This window comes from Pyrgilauda ruficollis, unplaced genomic scaffold, assembly GCF_017590135.1.
Source record: "Pyrgilauda ruficollis isolate IOZ18807 unplaced genomic scaffold, ASM1759013v1 scaffold67, whole genome shotgun sequence".
NCBI lineage: Eukaryota > Metazoa > Chordata > Aves > Passeriformes > Passeridae > Pyrgilauda > Pyrgilauda ruficollis.
This window is the reverse complement of record NW_024528488.1, coordinates 889721-910195: the sequence shown is the minus strand read 5'-3', so window position 1 is coordinate 910195 and position 20475 is coordinate 889721. Positions and strand designations below refer to the sequence as shown.

Genomic DNA, 20475 nt, shown 5'->3' with positions numbered 1-20475 from the left:
GCTGGTGGCTGCTTTTCCCAGTGCCTTTCCCAGCTCGGTGTGCTCGGCTCAAGGGAGGCAGAGGTGTGTGGCTGGAAGGTGCTGGTGGCAGGGTTTATATCTGCGTCCAAAAGGCAATTTGCTTTCTGTTTTGTGCAACTGAATTTCCAGGGGGATGACATCAGCCCCTGGGGAGCCAGAGGGTGGGGGGAATCCATGAGGAGGGGTGGTTTGCTCCTGCTGGACAGAAAGGTAACCCCCCCCTCCCCACACCCCCGGTTTCAGGAAATAAATAAAGATTTCAGACAATAAGTGACAAGGTTCAAGGAAACTCCTGTCTCCAAAGTGCCACAGGTGCCAATGGGTGAAGCAACTGGCTCCAGGCTCCTCCTCCCGAGGAGGACTATAAAAGTGAGATTCACCAGGAAATGAGAGGGACAAGAGCATCCTCCCATTGAGCTGAAGTGTCACCAAAGCAGGTAAATCCCAGCTGCAGAGGCAGAAGTGAGGCAGTGGTGGTTTTCTTGGATGCTTTTCTTGAATACCTTCAGCATTTGGGTGTTTGGCTGAGTCTTTCCCAGCTCTCCTTCTTCTCCATCTCCAGCTCTGCTGGGTCACTGAACTGGGAGTGCACCCTGGATCTTCCAGGGAACACCGGGAGCCTTCGTTCCCAAAGCAATGTTTGGATTTTGTGGGGAGTGCCACAGCTCTTTGCTTTGTTCAGCAGTGAAACATGGGGACATTTATTATTTTGGGCAGAGTAACAGCCTGGAGGGAAACACTTTTATTTAAAATTGGATTTTTTACTAACCCCCATGCAGACCTTTGTTGTAGCAATGTATCCCTGGCAATTCTGTCGTGGTTTGCACCAGAGGAGAGGCAGGGCTATGATGTGAAATCCAGCTGTGTGTTGTGGCTGTGCACTGTTCATCTCGCTGTGTGTTTATCCAAAATGAATTTTGTTCTCTTTCCATGTTTATCTGGAGAGAAGCAGCATTTCCTCAGAGCTCTGTAAATGTTTGTTATCACTAACAAGGTGGGATGGAAAACTAATGGCAAGGTGCCCCGGGGATGAGTGAAAATGGAATGGTTTGGTGTTTGCAGATGTGTCCCATGGCGTGGGGAGCCTTGTTCCAGCCTCCTGGGGACGGAATGCCCGTGCCCTGGAATATTCTTGTTAATATTGGCCATGGAGAAGCAGCAGCAGCTGTGAGATGCACAGAGAGATTCCTGCAAACCTGACAGCCCCATGGAAATGGGATGAGATGGGAATGACCTTTCCTGGCAGAGGGTGAAGGGAAGTTGCTGTGAGGACAGCAGGGAGTGGTGTCCAGAGCCTGTCCCATGCAGCTCCGAGGTGACTGAGGACAAGAGCCAGGAAGGAGGGAGGACCTCCCTCCCACAGCATTCCTGCAGCCCCCAGGGTGAGGGATGTCGGGGGAAAGCAGGGAGAGGAAAGAAGGTGGAAGGGGCAGGATGAGGGAGGGTGTGGCTTTGGTTTTGCCCTCACTGCACCAGGGATTTGAGCAAGGGGAGGCTCATCCTGGCTGCCCCATCCCTCTGGGAGATGCAGCTCTCAGGCAGCACCCCAGGTGTCCAGGTGCCTCCTCAGCACAGGGACATCTCCACCCCGTGGTTCCCTGGACAGTGGCTGTGCTGCTGGTGTCCTGGGTGTGCAGAGAGCCTCTAATCCCACCTGGCACAGAGGGATTTTGCATCTGCCCCCCTGCCTCCTGCACAGCCCCACGTTGTCCTGCCTCACCACCAGGGTTCTGTGGTGAAATGACAGCATTAAGGACAGTGGCAGCACCCATGGGTGGGGTAATCCCAGGGCCAAACCTGGGCATGTTTGATCAGAAAACCCCCCTGAGGGTTCCCCTGCTGGGCCTCCCTTTTCCAGCTCAGTGCAGCCCTCGGCGTTCTGGTGCTGCTGCTCCTGAGAGAGCACCAGGAGGATTTTCCTGGTTTGATGTGTCCTGACCTTGCAGGAAACTGAGGCAGGGACAATGCCCGGGACATTGTGCCCAGTGTCAGGGCAGGGACCACGAGTCTGGGTTGGTGTGTGGGCGGCAGGTGTGAGCAGGGGGTTCGACTGCAGCTGGTTCCAACCCCAAACCTTTTCCTCCTCCTTTTCCACATCTTGGGCTGGATCCTCTCACATCCTTCCCCTTTACACCTCCTTAGCCTGACAGCATATTTTCATGCTTGTCTTCCTCCCTTCCCCCATGTCTGCACTGGAAGAAGAGGAAAACATCCCTGTGAGTTGTGTTTCCTTCCCTCCCAGCTCTTTGTTGCAGGTCTGTTATGCAGAAAACACCAACAAAATGAGGTCTGGCAGATTAAAAACCACTGCTGAGAGCCAAGGAGTCACCTGGCCAGTCCAGCTCCCTCCCAAATCCCAGCTCACCCTCTTCCAAGAAGGGGCTCTGAGTGTGCCTTTGAGCCACTGCCTGGGCTGTTTCAGGGCAAAACATCTGGAGGAGCTTAATTTTGTGGCTCGTTTCCAAGTATAACCATTTAAACCAAACTGCTTCTTTATATAGAAGTGTCGTTTAAAACAACAAAAGAGACAAAATCATTGAATCCACAGGCTCAGCTCTGCCCAAGGGCACAGTACTCCTTGGGACCTCCTGAAAGGCAGTGCCTTGATGGGAAAAGGGAGAATTCCTCCCTGGGAACTGGGATCTGGTGCATCTCCCTCTCTGAAGCCAATATTCCAACCTTTAGCACAACCAAGTAATTGAATAATTCATTGCTCCCCAAGCTTTGCTTGAAGTTTTTAGCCTTTCCTTATTTGATGAGAGTTGATGTTGCCAAAGCAGTTTGGAGCTGTCGGAGTCAAATTATCCTTCATCCTTCTTTCTTTGGGGAAGTGACATCCTTTAGAATAAATGGAGAGAGGAAAACACGGGGTTTTTAGCAGAACAAGAGAGTCCAGAGGGTACTGATGTTTGTAAAATGTAAATTTGGGCTGAGGATTTGTGTGATCCTGGGATTTAGGTTTGTTATTATTCCCATATTATTTTTCTTTGGATGGTGCTTCTTCCCTCCTCCTCACTCCCCCTAACAATAGTGGAGCTTTCTGCCCTTTCCAAAGGGTTCTTTGGAATGGCTGAGAACAGAATACATCACCTTCTCCCTTTCCAGCCTTTTTAGCTCATCAAATATTCTAAAAATACCCAAATAACAAGAACATTGCTGTTTTATTTTCATCTTTGTTTCCCAACAAAACCCTCCAGAGAGAAAACTTCAGCTCCTGGTACCCAGGAGTGCCGAGGAGTGGAAATGTGGGGGCTGCCTGCAAACAGACGAGTTCATGGGAGAAATATGAAGGGTTTGAAAATAGCCTATTTAGTCACTGGGGTTTCAAGAAAGGGATGGAGCTGGAAAATTCCGTCTGGAAGGGAGACTGTGTGTGTGTGTGTGCACCGTGCCTGCCCTGTTTGTCTGCAACAGTGGATAAGAAACGTCCTGGAATGGCTCAAAAATACCTTGTGGGTTTTGTCTGGATGTTTGTTGGTTTGTGTTGGGCTATTCATGCCTCTCCATCTCCAGCAGCCTGGAGAAGAGGGGACAGCAACCATCACCACCACCTGCAGCGCTTTGGGGCACCTAAACATGTTTTTGCCAGGAATCCTGGTCACCTAAATAGGTTGTATGTGTTTTTTCTGGATAGGGCTGCGGAAAGTAGGCACCTCAAGTGGTGCTTTGAATCGAGCCTTTGTCTGCAGCGAGGAGCAGGGAGGAACATGGAAACACCTGAGCCTGTCACCAGCCTGTCCCTGCTCAGGGCAGGGGCACGGCTCGGCAGGCTGGCCGGGTGCCCGAGCCCGGAGCAGAGGGCACGGCCGGGGAGGCTGTGGGGGCGAGGGCTGACTCTGCTGTTTTGTCTGGAAGGGCCATGGCGAGCGCCGAGGGCTTCGCCGCCGTCTTCTACAGCGAGCCGGGGGTGCTGGGGCTGCTCGGCAACGTGGTCAGCGCCTTCCTCCTGTGCCTGCAGAACTTCACCGTGGCCAGAACCGGCCTCGGGCCCCGGGCAGCAGAGCAGGTCCTGGCAGGTGGGTGCTGCTGCTCAGGGTGGCGTGGGTGCGGCTGAGCATCCCCTACACTCTTTGAGGGTCATCCCCAATGGGTACTACTGGTGGGACGGTGGGGAAATGTGGGCTGCGTCCATCGTGCAGGTCGGTGTGCTCCTGGGGATGGCTGCTCCTCCCCCCGCAGCCAGTGGGCCAAATATTCCAGGTGCCATTCCCTGCTAGATCCAAACTGTCCTTGGGGCCTGCTCACCACACTGAGCCAAGGGGCTTAGGGGCCACACAAAGAAATTTCCCATAAAGGTGGGAAGAGGGGCAGACAGAGGCCACAAGGTTGCTCACAGGAAGGCCATGGGACCTGCCATGGGGTGTGCCCTAGAGCTTCCTGCAGCTCCAGCCTTTTTGTACTTGGCTTCACATCTGACTCCTTTCTGCATCTCTCAGGTGTCCACCTCATCCTGATTGGAGGCTTTGTCCAGCTCCTGGCCGGATTTCTCGCCTTCCGCAAGTATGACCACCTAGGAGGCGCGGCGTTCCTCACCTTCTCTGCTCTGTGGAGCAGCTATGGGGCCACAAAGGTCCTGTCTGCCGCGTATCCCTCCCCAGAGAACACAACGTTCCCCTCCGGGAACACCAGCCAGCTCCCGGCCACCAGCACAGCCCTGCTCTCGGCCAGCCAGAGCTCCGTGGCTGGGCTGGTGGCCTACATTGCCATCTCCTTCATCCTGTCCTTCTGCTCGGCCACCGTCAACTACATCATGCCCTTCATCTTCGGGGCCATCGCGCTGGCCCTGGGCTTCGAGGCGGTCGCGCTCTTCGGGGACTGGGCCCTGGTGGTGTCCGGAGTCCTGGAGCTGGGCATCGTCCTGTGCGGGCTGTACGGGGCTGTGGCTCTGCTCCTGAAGGGCATCACCCAGCGATACGTCCTGCCCGGCTTTGGGCACCCCCTCTTCAATGTCCTGCTGCTGGGATCAGCACAGAAAAGCTCCTCCAAGGCCCTCGGGGAAGAAAAGAAGAAGAACACCAAGTACGCGGAGCCGATGGCCCTGGGGAACATCTGCGACACCGTGTCACCCTTTATATTTGCCTTTTACTTTTTTGGGTACATGAAGACATTCTGTGTGGGGGCAGCGTGGATTTCCATCATCTCCAGCTGCCAGCTGCTCTCCAGCTTCTACAGCTACCTCAGAGGGGATGGCTACCACACCACCAAGTTTGGTGTCCACAGCCTCCTCTGGCTGGTGATGTCCTGGGAGGAGTTTGTGCTCACCACCTTCCTCGGGCTGCCCGCGGCTCAGGACAGCAGGCTGGCAATGTTTGGAGCGTGGTTCTTCCTGGCCATTGCCTGCCTGCTCTTTTTGATGTCGACCCACAAAGACACCCTGGAGATGCTGCAGAACGCCTCCTTCATCCTCCTCACCTTGGCCTTCATCCACCAGATCCCTCTGCCCGGCGCCCGGCCCTTCCTGGGGGCCGCCTGCAGCCTCTGCACCGCGCTCTCCCTGTACGCCGCCTTCGCCAGCCTCATCAACTCCATCGGGGAGAAGGCTCTGATTCCCGTGGGTGCCCAAGCTGTGCCCAGCTCAGCTCTCCAGGCTATGCTAGGGACTGTCCAGAGCTGGCTCTCGAGGTCCAAGGACATTCCCAGTGGCACCAGTGCCGCTGTGCCGGACTCATTGTTCTACATCTGCAATGGCCTGGCTGCGGCCGCCGCCCTCCAGGGCAACGTGGGTGCCCCGGGCAGGCAGCAGCTCTCCATCCCCTCCGTGCTCATCCCGGGAGCCCTGGGACAGCTGTTTGTGTGCCGGATCCAGGTGCAGGGCGGGAAGAGGTTTGGGTCTGTGCTCCCCTTCTGCTATGCTGCCTTCTGGGCAGGCTGGACCTGGCTGCGCCTGGCAGGTAAAGCACAGGATGGTTCCTGGTTTAAGGGGTGTTCCCAGATTGCTTTCTCTGACAGAATTCCTTCTTTCAGGAGAGTCAGTGACATCAGGTTTACTGATATTGCTCATTGGAAAAAGATAATTCACCAATCACCCCAGTCTGCACTCGGTTGCCATTGCTGCAGGCACTTGATGCTCTCAGTTCCAGGAGTCCAAGTTGTGCCTTCAACTCCAATAAAAGCCAAGATTTCCCTGCAAAAACATTGTGAGACAGGGCTGGCTCTGGGCTGCTATCTCAGAATAACAACACAGGAGATACTTTTAGGCAGTGAGAGACTCCAGGTTCTGGATTTCTCCTTCGGGAGCCTGGAGAATTCTATCCCAGCTGGTCACAGCCATTAAAGAAGCTCTCAGAAGCTGAGCCTGGCTTTTAAAAGCTGTGTTTTGCTCCAGGTGGGCAGAGTGTTCACACAGCCTCCATGCCAAAAGCTCTTAAAATGAGCACCTGTGGGGACAGTTAAAGCTGTGGCTTGGGACGTGTGGCAGGAGCTGCTGAAGTATCCAGCCAGGCCCTGAGTATTCCAAGCTGGAGGTAAAATCCAGAGCTTTTTTTGGATAACTGTCACCAGCCCCACAGTTAATACCTCAAATACTTTGTGTGGCAGAAGCAGCGGGTGTCGATGAGGGAGGGTTTTTGGGAGGCCACCATCCAACAGCTGGAGCTGTGGTAATCCCAGCTGAGGCTCTGCCACGCTCCTGCCACTCTCCTGTCAAGCTGCTCTTTGTGGTTTGCTTGTAACCAGATGTGCTGCTCCTGTTTCAGGCCACTTGCTGGACATCAGGGCGGGGCACACCGAGGGATTCACTGCTGGCTCCATTGCCTTTTTGGTGCTCAATGCTTTTTTAATCATTTTGGGTAAGTCTCAGAACCACGTGGGATGTTTATTGAGGGGCATCTGGGGTCAGATCATGAATCCTCCTGTGACTGCTCCGTGGTGGAGATGCACCAGTGAGCGAGGCGAGGCTCTGCCTGTCTCTCTGATTAAGCAAGAATGAAGATGTTTTGCCCACAGCCAGTAACAGAAGCTGAGCTGGGCTTAGGAGAAACAGCCCCAAGGGAATGGAAGAACATTTCAAAGAAAATAAAAGGATCAAATCAGGTGAAAGTGTTCGACGCACTGGGCCACTGGCACCAATCCACAGCCACACTCCAGCCCAGCTGGTGTAAATCAGAACCTGCTTGGCTGCCAGAGAAGTGTTTTCCATGTGAGCACAGCGTCCTGGCAGATCAAGGGTTTGGCAGGGTGTCTGTGGAACCTGAGGGCTGAACAGACCCTGGCTGTGCCTCTTTGTTCCTCCACCAACAGGGAAATCAGAGCTGGGGCTGCTCGGTTTAATCAAACAAGCCTCAGTTGATTTAGGAACTCTTCTGCTGGTTCATGGACATTTTATGGGCCATGCTTGATGTGGGTCCCTCTTGTTTGTGTTTCTTTCCACAGCTTCCTCTTTTAATGTGGTGCTGCTCTGCCTGACCCTGGCCATGGAGCTCTTGACCGTTTGTTTTCTGCTCTTTACACTGGAGAACCTCCCTTTGCCATTTGAAAGTGAGTCTTAGGGAGTCTTAGGGGAACCTGGACATTAAACCTTCACCCACACGGCGCAGGGACTGGGTCCTGGGTTGGGGAGCAATGTGGGAAAATCAATCAGAGTGTTCCTCTTTCCCTGGAAGTCTGGGATGTGCGCAAGCATGACTGGAGAAGGAAACCTTTCCTCCTATCACCCCCAGGGCCTTGAGGTTCCAAATAAACAACTGCTGGATCAGAGCACCTCTAGAGGTTCTGTCCAGCTCTGCTTCCCAGTGGATGTTTCCTGAGGTGTGGGATGAGCTAGATATGCCACAGCTGTCAACGGCTGTAGTTCTGCTGAAGCCTTGGCTTTGCTGCAAGTGACAATTTAAGTTTTAATTCCGTGGAGTGCTTTAGCAAGGGGATTAGTGGGAGCTTTTCCACCAGGACCTTGTCACCGCAGAATAGAATCACAGCACCATGAAATCCAAGCGACTGAGTCCAACCATGCCCACAGCACTGACAAACCCTGTCCCCAAGTGCCACATCCACACTGTTAAATCCCTCCAGGGATGGGGATTCAATCATCCTTCCTGCCTCTGACTCTGGGATTTTTTCCAGTTGTGGTGCTGAGTATCCTCAGTGTCATCTGCTTCTACGGAGCCACAGCCTCTCTCACCAACTGCATGTTCGGGAAGGACCTCCTGGTGATGGGACCTCCTCTGCTCACAGTAAGAGTTCTTGGCATGCTGGTGTAGCTTCCTTGTTCAGAGGGGATGTTCTGGGGCCTTCAGTGCAGATTCCTGTGGAATTTCTCTTCTGCTGAGTCCTTCAGTGCTGTTCAGAGTCCTGGTCCCTTTGTAGGGAGCTGTGAGCTGGAAATGAGCTCTCTTCCATTAGGAATAACATTGGAGAAAGGGCAAGGATATTTACAAGACTGATACCTTGCTCCTGGGGAATCAGCCATCCCCAGTCTAAGAATTCTTCACAGACTGGAGTGTTTTAGCTATAACTTTGGGAACAGGGAACTTACAAATTTCCCAGACTGAACAACAAGAATTCCCCATCTTTGCTTAGCTTCAAACTCCTGCCCTCTGGTGTGTGTGCCTAGGGCAATTCCCCCTATCCAGGGTGATGGATCTGCCAGCTCCAATTCCTGCTGCAGAGAAACATTTCCATTAAATTAGTGTTTCATGGGAATGCACTTGAAACTCCATCTTGGTCTGGATTTTGGATTCCTGAACAGTTTCTTTAGGTCACTTTGGAGAGCAGCCATTTCTCCAGGGAGATGTGCTGGGTGGGATTCATCTCCTCTAACTTAAGGCATTGGCAGTTGAAACATCCACCCCGAGCTGCTCTCTTTGACTTTAATAATTGGAATTCCCTCCCCTGCTTTGGGAGAAGCATTCCTAGAGGTGCTACCTTTAGGATGGCCAAGGGATCACGGCATGGTGGATCCCTTCATTCAGGTGAGTGCAATCCTGCCCTGTGTTCCATGTATTTGCTTATTCACTGCCTCCTGATTCCTGGCAGGTCCAGAGCTCCAGGAAGGACAGGGTGGATCCCCTGCCCTGTGTGTGCCCCAAGTCCCACCTCACAAGTGGCCTGAGGACCATCGCGGAGCTGCTGAACACGGGGGCCGTGTGTGGGGTCCCCACAGACACTGTGTATGCCCTGGCAGCCTCCTGCAAGCACCCTCAGGCCATCGAGAAGGTCTACAGGATCAAGGTGGGAATTCAGGGATGTCTCTGCTTACCTGACTCTGTGTCCTGTCCATGATTTTCTGCAGAGCAGAAAGGGGAGCCCCTGGTTTCAGGTTGTCCCAAGACTCAGGACATGACCATGGGCAGAGTACATGGACAGCCACACCAGAACATCAGGGATCATTTTCTGAGTGACCCCGGGTACAGCCCCTCTGCTCCAGGCTGGAGCACTGGTAATTAGGCAGCGACATCCCTGGGGATGGACAAAGCCCAACCCCAAACAGGAACAGCCACTCACAAGCGGGTCCAAACCTGTGTTTGTCCTCTGTGCCTCGTGAAGTGCTGAATCAGAATCCCAGGGCTGCATTCCCCCAGACTTTTGGAGCCATTCAGTGCTGGAACCAGCCCCAGAGTTTGCACCTTCAATCCAGCTTTCTCAGCCTGGCCCTGTCTGCTGTCCATGAGGCAATTTCCTGGCTAGCCTGGAGAAATAACCATAACAGACGATCTCAGCTGGCCCCGAGCACCAGCAGCGGCACAAAGGCCGTCTCTTCTGCGCTGCCCTGGTGCCAGTGCTGACCTTCCCTGCCGATGAGAGAATACAAACAGAATGTAAATACGTGCCCAGCTCCTGAGTCATTTGGCCCCACTGAAGCTGATGTCAGTTGAGGACTGAAATGACACCGCTTTGCGAGCTTGTTCTATTTCCCCTCCATCTCCACTGCTGGTTTCACACCGAACTTATTTCACCAAGCTTCTTCCAAAGCTCTGGAGGAGTGATAATGGAGATGGTGGTTTGCAGGGGGCTGAGGTTTCCATCCCTTATCCCACCACAAATTGGTGTGTTTGACCTTGGTTTTACACCGCAGAAGTTTGGAAAAATCAGGCTCCTGCTGTGCAACATCCCAAAAATGCTCATACTGAGTGGAGCACCACTGTTCCTGCGATGGATGTGCTTAAAGAGGGGGAATTGAATGCATCCCACAAGTTCCCAAGGGCAGGCTGCTGCTCTGTCTCCTCTTTAATTTGCACATGCAGATCTGAGCTGTGGCATCCATTACAGCTCAGCATTTGTGCAGACAAAGCATCTTCCTTGCCTGGAGCTCCTGCTCCCTGGGAAACACACAAACCAGGATTCCAGCAGGCTTCGAGGTTCTCCAGGCAAACTTTCCCTCTTCATCTGTTTTCCCTCTCTGTTTTTTCAGGACAGGCCTCAAGAGAAGCCCATCTGCATCTTTATTTCCAACCTGGAGCAGTTGCGAGCAGCTGCCCCGCCCATCAGCCCGCTGCTCTGGGAATTCATGGAAAACGTTTATCCCGGCGGCATTGGCTGCATTATCCAGAAGGGAGAGTGGCTGAAGAAGCTGGGTGAGATGAGCAGCACAACCCTTCTGGTCCCTTTCACGTTTTCACCATGGCAGGCCTACAATCCCAACACCCGTTGGGATGTGATGGGGAGAGATTCTGGTCACTTTCTCCAAGAAATCCCCTCTGGAGCTCTGGGATGCTTTGGTGGATGTTTAGCAGAGGGTGTTAATCAGCTGGAATGACTCATCAAGAGTGGGAGCCAGCAGGATGAGCTCTTTAACCAGAGGCAAGGGAGGCTCCTCGGCCTGGGAGGGTCCCCTCTCCCAAGCCCCCTGCTGTTGACTGGGAATGAGCAAGCCAGGGTGGAGCAGTGTCCAGGAGATGAGAGGGTTCTGATGGTCATCCCTGCTCATTGCCTCTGCCTCCCCCCACATGGACACAGGCAGGCACTGTGAGCACTGGGATGATTCACCTCAACCGCGGCTCCTGGGGAAATAGCAGGGAATGAGGGAACTGGAGGAGTTGGAGCACAAATCCTGTGAGGAGCAGCTGAGAGAGATGGGAAAGGGGCTCAGCCTGGAGAAAAGGAGGCTCGAGGGGCCCTTCTAGCTCTGCACAACTCCTGATGCAGGAGGGGACAGCTGGGGGGATCTGGCTGTTCTCCCAGGGAACAGGGACAGGAGGAGAGGGCACAGCCTTAATCTGCACCAGGGGAGATTTCGGATGGACATTAGGAAAAAAAATCTTCCCAGAAAGGGTGACTGGGCATTGGAAAGAGCTGCCCAGGGAGGTGTTGGAGTCCCCATCCCTGGAGGTGTCTAAGGAAAGCATGGATGTGGCACTTGGTGCCATGGTCTGGGTGACAAGGTGGTGTTGGGTCACAGGCTGGACTCGATGATCTCAAGGGTCTTTCCCAGCTCAGTGGATTCAGTGATTCTGAGTTAACCACATTTAACAAGCAGATGAAGGTGGTGGAGGATGGGAGGGTGGGCAGCGGTCACAGGAGGTCAGAGTTTGGGATATAGGGAGATCCTGTGTCTGTGGAAACAGCTGTGATGTCTCCAGTTGTGAATAATTTCCTTTTTACCCAGCTGGACCCCAAACTGTGCCTCTGCTCTCACAGATTTCTGCTTAGGAATGGACATCCACAAAGACACATTTAGTTGGATGCATAGAGCTTCCAAAGGAAGCAGGAGATCCCCCTGGTACCACGACAGGGGCTATGCCAGCTGTGCCTCTCCAACCTCCCCTGCCTATCCTTTCAGGGGTCGGAGCAGGATACAGCAGGGTGGGAACCCAGGACAGCATCATGATCCGAGTCCCTGACCTGACGGTCCTGGTGCACCTCATCGACATGACCGGGCCCTTGGCCATCACCTCGGCCAACCCCAGCGGGGAGGTGGACAGCACCCACCACGACATGGTCATCTCGTGAGTACCTGCTCACTGGCAGTGCCACCCTCCTGCTTCAGGGCTGGCAGACCTTGGATTGGTGTCCTGCACTGAGGGGAACCTCGGCAGGAGGTCACAGCAAGGTCTGTGAAGGGTTGTTGCTATTTGTTGCCCCACAGGCGCCTTGGCCATAAGCTGGAGGGTGTTCTCTGTGATGGAGAGTCTGACGAGGTGGTGGCATCCACTGTGGTCAACTGCACAAAGATTGATGAAAGTGAGTGTGAGACCCGCCCTTCGTGTCAGCAGTGGAGTTTTCCTGGGAGGCTTCCATGCCTTTCCCAGTATCAGTCTGGCAGCACAGAGTGCTCCAAGAGTAACAGCTCTTGAGTGCCTAGACATTTGCAAACATGTTGATGAAGGGAAACAAACAAAAGATGTCCTGGGAGGACCTCTGTGTTGACAGGGAACAAGGCAGGAGGACAAACACAGTGGTGCAAGGAAAATCTGCCTTGTCAGGGTGGAAATGCTCTGAGTGGGAGGGCTGGGTGCTGCTGGAAGAGGGCTGGGTGCTGATGGAAGGAGAGGTGGGTGCTGCTGGAGGAGGGCTGGGTGCTGCTGGAAGAGGGCTGGGTGCTGCCTTGGCCCAGCACGACGAGGGTGGTACAGGAGCTTGCCCTCAGCAGCACACGCTGAGGTGTCCTGGGTGGCTCTTGCTGACATTTGAGAGGGATTCATTAGTGGAAAACCAAACCCTTGAACAAAGTGTGAGGTCAGTGTTCATCGGTGGTTTCACTTTCTGGTCCTTGCACACTAGTTTATTTTGAGTGGCTTTGCTGGTGCGAGATGTTCCTTTACATTCCTTTTTGTGCCACTTTGGGGATTGTCCTGACTTGCTCATTCTCCCTCTGGGAAGGTGGCATCACCATCGTGCGGGAAGGCTGTATCCCAGCTGGAAAAGTGATGCAGATCTTTGAAAGGGTGAAGAACAGAGTAGTCTGAACGGAAGGAGCCTTCCCTGAGCAAAGGAACAGAGTCTGCTCTCCCTAAAAACATGAGGTGTCCCATGTTTGGCTGGAGCACATGGCCTTGGGAGAGCCATTCCTTCTCTGATCTGATCTTACCTCCTTGGGAAAGGCAGCACTTCCCCAGCTGGGGCCTCTCCTGGGACCTTTCTGCAGTGATTTGTTGTTTATCCCCAGTAAGTGCCTGCAATCTCCAGGAGAGCTGCCCAGGAGCTGATGATTTACTGCAGGAACTCCCAGAGCTCCTGTGCTTCTGCAGTGCATTGGACTGTGAACACAATGTTTGTGCATCCTCTTCCACAACACTCACATCTGTGTATTTTAAAATCCTAAACCCCACTAAATAAATCCTCTTTTTGGAACATAAGGAGAAGGATTTGTGTTTCGTTTGATCTCCACTGAGCTCCTCATCCTCCCAAACTGGCAAAGCTCCATGACTAAACACCAGAGGAAGGAGTAAATACAGGGAGGTGCAATTCTGACAGAGGGTTTGCAGCAAGTAACTCACCCCATTCCTTCCCTGCCATCTTCCTAGCCACTCCCAGCTCATCCCAGGGCACTCAGCTCCTGGAAAATGCGGAGGAACATCCATGAACATCTGTGGCCAAGCTGGGGGCTGCCGAGGGCTCAGAGTCATGGGTTGGCTTGGGTTGGAAGGGATCCTCAGGATCATCTCGTTCCGACACCTTGCTCCTGGGCTAAGTGCTGCTGCCCCAGAGCTGTCCCCACACAAGTCCCCAGGGCTGTTCCCACCCCTGTCCCCATGTTAAGCACTGTGGAGGGGCAGAATTTTCTGCCAAGAGCAGAGAACAGAACCTCCCTCTCTCCCAAAGCAAACAAGCCCCAGGGGGAGCCAGGGATGAGGGAAACCAATCACTAAAGACAAACCTCAGCAAAGGAAACAATGAGTTAGACCCGAAGGCTTCAAAACACTGCGAGGTGCGTGACAGATTGGAGATTTTCTGTAATGTTTTTTCCCATCCTGGAGGCAGTGTCCAAGTGGGAGACCTCTGCCAGTTCCCTGTCGTTGTTCCCTCTCCTCCCTCCTGCTCTGGGCAGGGAGGTCATTCCCCTGGCACAGCCACAGTCCCACCTCCCACCGCCTAGGGGATGAGACCCTTCCCTTCTCTTGCTCCTTATCGTTGTTTTGGAGCATCTTGCTCATGGAATTCTCCCTCAGGCCATGTCCCACCTGCTCACCCGATGCTGCTGTGGGAGCTGGGCAGGAAAATCTGGGAGCCCTGGGGCTGGATTCCACTCAGGCCTCGTTTCTGACATGTCAACACCAACTCCAGCCCGAGGGTGCTCGCTTGCTTTGGCGCTGCCGTTGTTGTCCAGTTGGTGCTGCCATCCCGTTTGCTCTCAGAAGTCGCCATAAATAGCAGCTCTCTCTCCTTCTCCAGGTCACGGATGTTGTTTCATCCCAGCAGCTCCCCAAACTCCCGGTCAGAGATCCTTGGCAGCCGTTCCTGGGATGGAACACAGGCTCCCCTTCACCCCGCAGCCTCCTGACCCTGCAAACCCACTCGGGCACAGCTGGGTATTCCCAGCTCCTGTGGTTTCCCAGCCCGTGCCAGCATCTGGAAGTGGAAGTTCGTCAGGCTCTCCGCCCTGCACCCTGCACATGCCTGCTCAACAACCTGGGCTGGTGGAAGGGGATGAGCTTCCAGGTCCCTTCCAAGCCAAACCATTCCACGGTTGTGTGATAAACACTTATTCAATAAACGGATGTAAGTGCCAGCTGAGGTTCATCACCACCCAGCAGAGGCTTAACTTTAAGGCATGTGGTGAAGTCCCACAACACGGGACTCCTCTCATGTTTAAACACCTTAATGCTTGAAAAACGACTTGAACTTCCTGAGCAAGTGAGGTTTGTTAATATTGGCTATAAACTGCTGGAACAGCAGAAAAACCCCGAGAAAATAGAAAAGGACAAGGTCCCTTCTTGACTTCTGACCTGGGACTGTGTTAGATTATCTCCATGTTGGTGCCGTGGGAGGTGTCAGCTCCAGGGAAGGGTGTGGAGCTCCCCAAGTGCCCCTTCACTGCTCACACCAAACAGCCAGGACTTGGTAAATCCAGGCAAGGATGGAAAAGTTACCTCTGGTGCTCTGCAGCAGGTAAAGGGAGCCCAAGATGTGTCAGGCCTTGAGGAAAGCATTGGATCGAAAATCAGGGGGGAGAATAGAAACAGATTCCAACCAGAGCTACAAAAAAATCCAGAATTTATGTTATAAGTGGGGCAAGATAAGAAAATTACAGGAGTTTACTACTTCATTTCATGGAGAATGGAGATCAGTATTTCCTTATAAAATGTATGTAAAGAGTCCCCTCCCAGCAGAGCACAAGGAAATCAATAAACTGTCTGTACTTATGGGCGACTGAGCCAGGGGTGTAAAATTTTATGCAGTAATGGAGTTTTTATAATTTACTGAGTAAGGAAACAAACAAATTATGTTAGAGGAAAAAAAAAAAAAACAAACCCCAAACAGTCACCCTAGTCTGGGCTGCTCACTCACATCTCATGAGTGTTCTGGTGACTCAGGAGTAATTATGGGTCAGAGGTGTTTGCTCTGCACCTGTTTTCCACCATCAGGTGATAAAAAAGAAAAACAGGGGATTTTAAATTAACACAATAAATGGCACAATCAGTTTGTGCCAGGAACAAGTTCTCACCTATTTTTGCTGCAAAGAAGGAAATAAATTTGATTTTTCAGTGGTGCTGCTAAATAAAGGGGAGTATGTTCTTAGAAAAAAAAAACCCAAAAAACCAAACACATTTGGAGGAATCAGATAACCCTAAAATGGTTTGGGTCAGTAGGGACCAAACCCAACCAATAACCCTTTTCCCAATCCCTGCCATGGGATACGTTCCACTGGACCAGGTCATTTGTGCCTTGCACATACAGCTGGGAATTTCTGACCAGCATCATGAAGGTTGTGGAGCAAAGATTTGCTGGGTTTGCTGATAAATCTCAGACAAATGGCAAAGAATTGATGTTATTGTGAAATGTAATTCACAGCATTTTAAGGAAAAGACTTTTTCATGGTAGTGCTATGCTGGAGATTCTCCATCTCTGGAAGTGCCCAAGGCCAGGCTGAATGGGACTGGGAGCAACCTGGGAGAGTGGAAGGTGTCCCTGCCCATGGCAGGACATGATCTTTAAATTCCCAAATATTTCAACCCAAATAATTCTGGGGTTCTTTGATTAGGTTTCTGGTTCTGCCACTTTAGCCAAATACATGATGGAATTGGTTACTGGGCTCTGAGCAGTTCCCAGGACAAACTAGGCTGGGAAATGGCTCAGACCTCATCCCCCACAGGGGTGAGCAGCACTGTGCTGGGGCTCTGACACATAAACCCAGCAGCAGAACGTTGGGGCCTGGAGCAAGGTCCCCATCATCACATTCCCACAATTCTTCCAAAGTAAATTCCCCAGGTCTCCACAGCCTCTGCCTGTGTTTCTGCAAGTTTAGAGGGAAACAAACACACCTACCTTAGATCAACAACAGAAGCCCTCAATTCCTTTAGTCAGGCTCCCTAAACACAAGGGCCTTTCATCAGAGCTATTGCTGATTTTTAACACCTCTTGTTGTGTTTTCCATTCTGCTGCGCACTGGAGAAGGCTCATTCCCAACTGGGAAGACTCCATTCCAAATGGAAACAGCAATGTCAACCAGAGTCGGTGTAAAGGATGCAAACCTTGTCATATATGTCCCTAAATTTCTCTTGTGGAGGGTTTCAATAATTTCCACCCCCCTTCTTACCTTGGTGTTTGCTCCAGTGAAATAATTTTCAGGGATTGAGACCAGGTTTGGCAGGGAGGAGCAGCCCCTTGTGTGTGCAGGGAGAGGGAAGGAGAGGCAGGGAAGGGAGAGGAGGCTTTAGGTAGCAGGACATTATTTTATTAATTCTTGTATTAGAATAAACGCTGTTGGAAAGTGCTGGTACAAAACTGAGCTTTCACATTGTCAAGGAGTTAAATTGCACCCATGCCAGTGGTGCTGCAGGACATTCCATCTGTGCTCCAGGAGATTGTGAAGGGAATATTGAGGAGTGACCACGGCCAGGCCTGTTCTGGGACCGAGGGACCAATGTCTGGGGGGTGGCAGCAAGTTCGGGCACCACCAGGGCTCCCGTGCCTCAGAGGGGGCTCCTTCCTCGGGAAAGCGGGATTTGGTCAGCTTAGCTTCCCAGAGAACTGGATTTCCATCTCTGTCTCAGCACAGAGAACCAACTCATCCTCATGCCTGGACTCTCTCACAGCAGCTTTTACCAACTCATGGTTTAGTCTAACAATAAGGAATTCCCTCTTGGCCAGGAGTTGGTGATGCCCTTCCCAGAGCTGCCCCACATCAAGGCTGTTGCGGTCTGGTTTCGGTTCTGCCCTGCCCATACCTATCTCCTTCCTTCTTCTTGGGCTTTTTTCACTGATTGATCAAAGAATTCTATTTGTCAGATAATTTTATGAGGCAAGAAAATGCACCTTCCTGGTGGCAATTAGGACTTGTTTGGGTTGGTGAGATCATCTGTCCAACCACCTGGACTTGGTTTCTTTATTCACTTCCAAAACAGCAGTGAGATTACATGTCTGCTCTTTCCTTATCCCTTCCTTATTCCTCACTTCTTTTGCCATTTCTAATTCCCACAAGAGAATCCTGTGCTTCCAATTAGGACTCGGTTGGTTTTGCAAGGGAAGGAGGGCCTGGAGCAATTGTAGGGTTGGGAAGGAGGGGAAGAGGGGTCTGTGGGACCCCTTGGGTCATGTAGGATCTGATAACCCAGTGTGGGACAACAGGAACCTTGGGAAGGCTGCAGGCACAGGATGCCAGAGGTGGTTTGGGGACTTTTTGGAATTTTGAGGAGATAAGGTGAGGGTGGTTGGGGTAGGGTCATTGCTGCCGACACCTACCCACCTTCCGGGTTCTAAAGAACTCCTGAAAGGAAACCAGGACATATCCTGGTCCTTTGGGAGTTTTCACTGAGCCATGCTGGGTCACTGTGCCATGCTGGAACCCACAGCAGTGGGAATGATCACCTGAATCCATGTTGGTTCAGCAGATAAGAGAGAGATTGTGTGGTGTAAACCAGCAGAGATACACAGGAGACCAAAGGAGGAAGGGGTTGTAGCACTTCAGGAATTGGTGCTGTGTCAGGGAAGGAATTTGGGGCTGGGTATTTACTGAAACTCCTCACAAAAGGAACAAAAACACCTCACAAAAGGCCCACGTTACTTCCTGCTGGGTGGGTCACAAGAAAAATGGGGTATGAGAATGGAGGTGCTCACATGGGGAATGATGAGGTGATCACCTGAGTGAACAAGGAATGCCAGTTATGTCTCTAAATTTGGGATGAGATCATGAGAACTGCACAGAGCCAAGGCAGAGAGATGGTCAAAGAATCTTCTTCTGCAGCAGGATGTGAGAACATGAGGCTCCTCAGAGGTGCCTGGGCCTTGGAGGGACCTCAGTGACTGTTCCACAGCTGCTGGGACAGATGAACCTCTCTTGGGGCAACTGTCCCAACCCTGACATCCATCTCGTGGCCAGAGCAGAAGAATTTGCTGAAATTCCTGGGTTTTGTTATCTAGAGCAAGATAATAACATGAGTGAGATCTCTGTGTGTTTTCCAGGAAGGAATGAAAAGTTCTCACAAGAACTGACAATGTTGACCTTTAACATGAGTTTTTTCACTCAAGGTATTTATTGGAGCTGCTGAACTGGATGTTCAGGGCAGACCTCCCCATCCAGCCCCACACGACCTCCTGCCCTGACTGCTCTGTTATTCCCTGGGATCTGCTGGCACTGGGATCATCAGTCCAACCATCTGGACTTCCAAAACAGCAGTGAGATTACATGTCTGCTCTTTCCTTATCCCTTCCTTATTCCTCACTTCTTTTGCCATTTCTAATTCCCACAAGAGAATCCTGTGCTTCCAATTAGGACTCGGTTGGTTTTGCAAGGGAAGGAGGGCCTGGAGCAATTGTAGGGTTGGGAAGGAGGGGAAGAGGGGTAGCACCCATGGGAATGGAGCAGGGGAATCCAGTGATCCCATAAACCCACTGGGGTCTGCCCAGGGATGCAGCTCCCACAGACCCTTTCCTCTCTCAGCCCCAGCTGGCAGAAAGAGGGGATGGAAATCTTCAAATCAGAGGGGAAGCAGAAAGGAAGAACATGGTCGAGCCACAACTGGATTTAATTAATCCCATTAATTGTTGTTAACTCTCAAAAACTTGATTTCCAAAAAGCTGTTTTTTCCTCCAAGATTTTGTACATAATCCATGTATTCCCTAGTGAGATAAATTCTCTGCTGCTGTTCCACAGCAGGCAGCTCCAGGAGCACCAAGAGTCACAACGAGGTAGATGCACAGCAAAGGACAAAGTGTCCAGGGCCAGGTTGGACACTGGGGCTTGGAGCAACCTGGGATAGTGGAAGATGTCCCTGCCATGGCAAGGGGTGGAATGAGATGAGCTTTGAGGTCCTCTCCAACCCCAGACAGTCTGGGGGATTCTGGGATTTGACTGTTATTTTTTGCTTTGGTTCAGGGCCCTGTTGCTGTCAGCCAGCCATCTCTAAATCCAGCATTCCCTCTGGCAGGAATGTGGGGACTCCAGGATGGCCCTAGACCAGGTGCCTAGCTGGGCACCACAGCTCAGCCCCTCTCAGCTGTTAAATCCCAGCTTTCTGTGGAGGAGCTGAAAACCTGGCCCAGGATTTTGAACAATGGTGTTTCTCTGTTGTTGACAGAGCTGATTATCTGGTGATTTTGCAGGAATAACCCCGGGCTGCTGCCGGGAAAGGGAGGAGAAGCAGGAAGAATGCAATGAGGTGAGTGTGACAAGAACCCACTGCAGGCCGTGTTTGCAGAAGCTGTGCCCTCAACCCTGCCAAGATCACTGGGCTTGGCTTTGACTGAAGATGACCCAATCAAGCTTTTCCTCCACCCCATACTCCATCCCAAGGCACAGGTAGACTTTGACTCTTCAGGAGAAAGAACCCAAGAGAAGAGTCATAAAACCATAGAGCCAACGAGGTTGGAGATCTCCGAGATCATTGGTTCGGAAGTTCCCATCCCCCCCGAGCTCCCAGTTCCTGTAAGTTAGAAGTGGCCAAGGGAGATTCCTGCCCATATCCCAAGACTTCTGCTGGGCTGGTGTGGCCCCAGCCGTGGTTGGGAAGCCGCCCTTCCCCTCGGAAGTGCTCTGCCCACCCTGAGCCAGGCGCACCCACCCCACCGGCACGTCCTGGGCGATGGCACTGAGTCAGTTCCTGTCCCCATGGCACTGCTCTATTCTCGAAGGGTGAGCTGGCTTTTTCCTGCCACTGGAAAATACACTTCTTTTACATCCTTATTTAATCTTTTTTCCATTGACATGGATGTCTAGACTCCACAAAGGGCAGAAGGAAGGTGGGACAACCCTTCTTCCCGGGCTGTTTCCAACCCCAGTGGGATTGCAGAGTTGGCTGGTTCACAAAGAGCCCCATTCATGAGGTTGTTTTGTCTCCCAGGGTGACCTTTCAGGCCTAAAGATCTCCAAGGCATTGACAATGCAACCAAAATTGGTTTCAGAGTCTCTTCTGGTTTTCCTCC

General features: G+C 52.2%; 1 protein-coding gene across 1 annotated transcript; it reads left to right on the top strand.

Annotated features, from left to right (window-relative positions):
* The first annotated feature begins 8906 nt into the window (after nt 1–8906).
* Nucleotides 8907–12860, top strand: LOC121362792 (threonylcarbamoyl-AMP synthase-like). The gene is made up of 6 exons (XM_041484609.1): nt 8907–8927; nt 8992–9186; nt 10367–10529; nt 11735–11900; nt 12041–12135; nt 12775–12860. Exons 1-6 carry the CDS (start codon nt 8907–8909, stop codon nt 12858–12860), a joined length of 726 nt encoding a protein of 241 aa, XP_041340543.1.
* Nucleotides 12861–20475: the final 7615 nt, after the last annotated feature.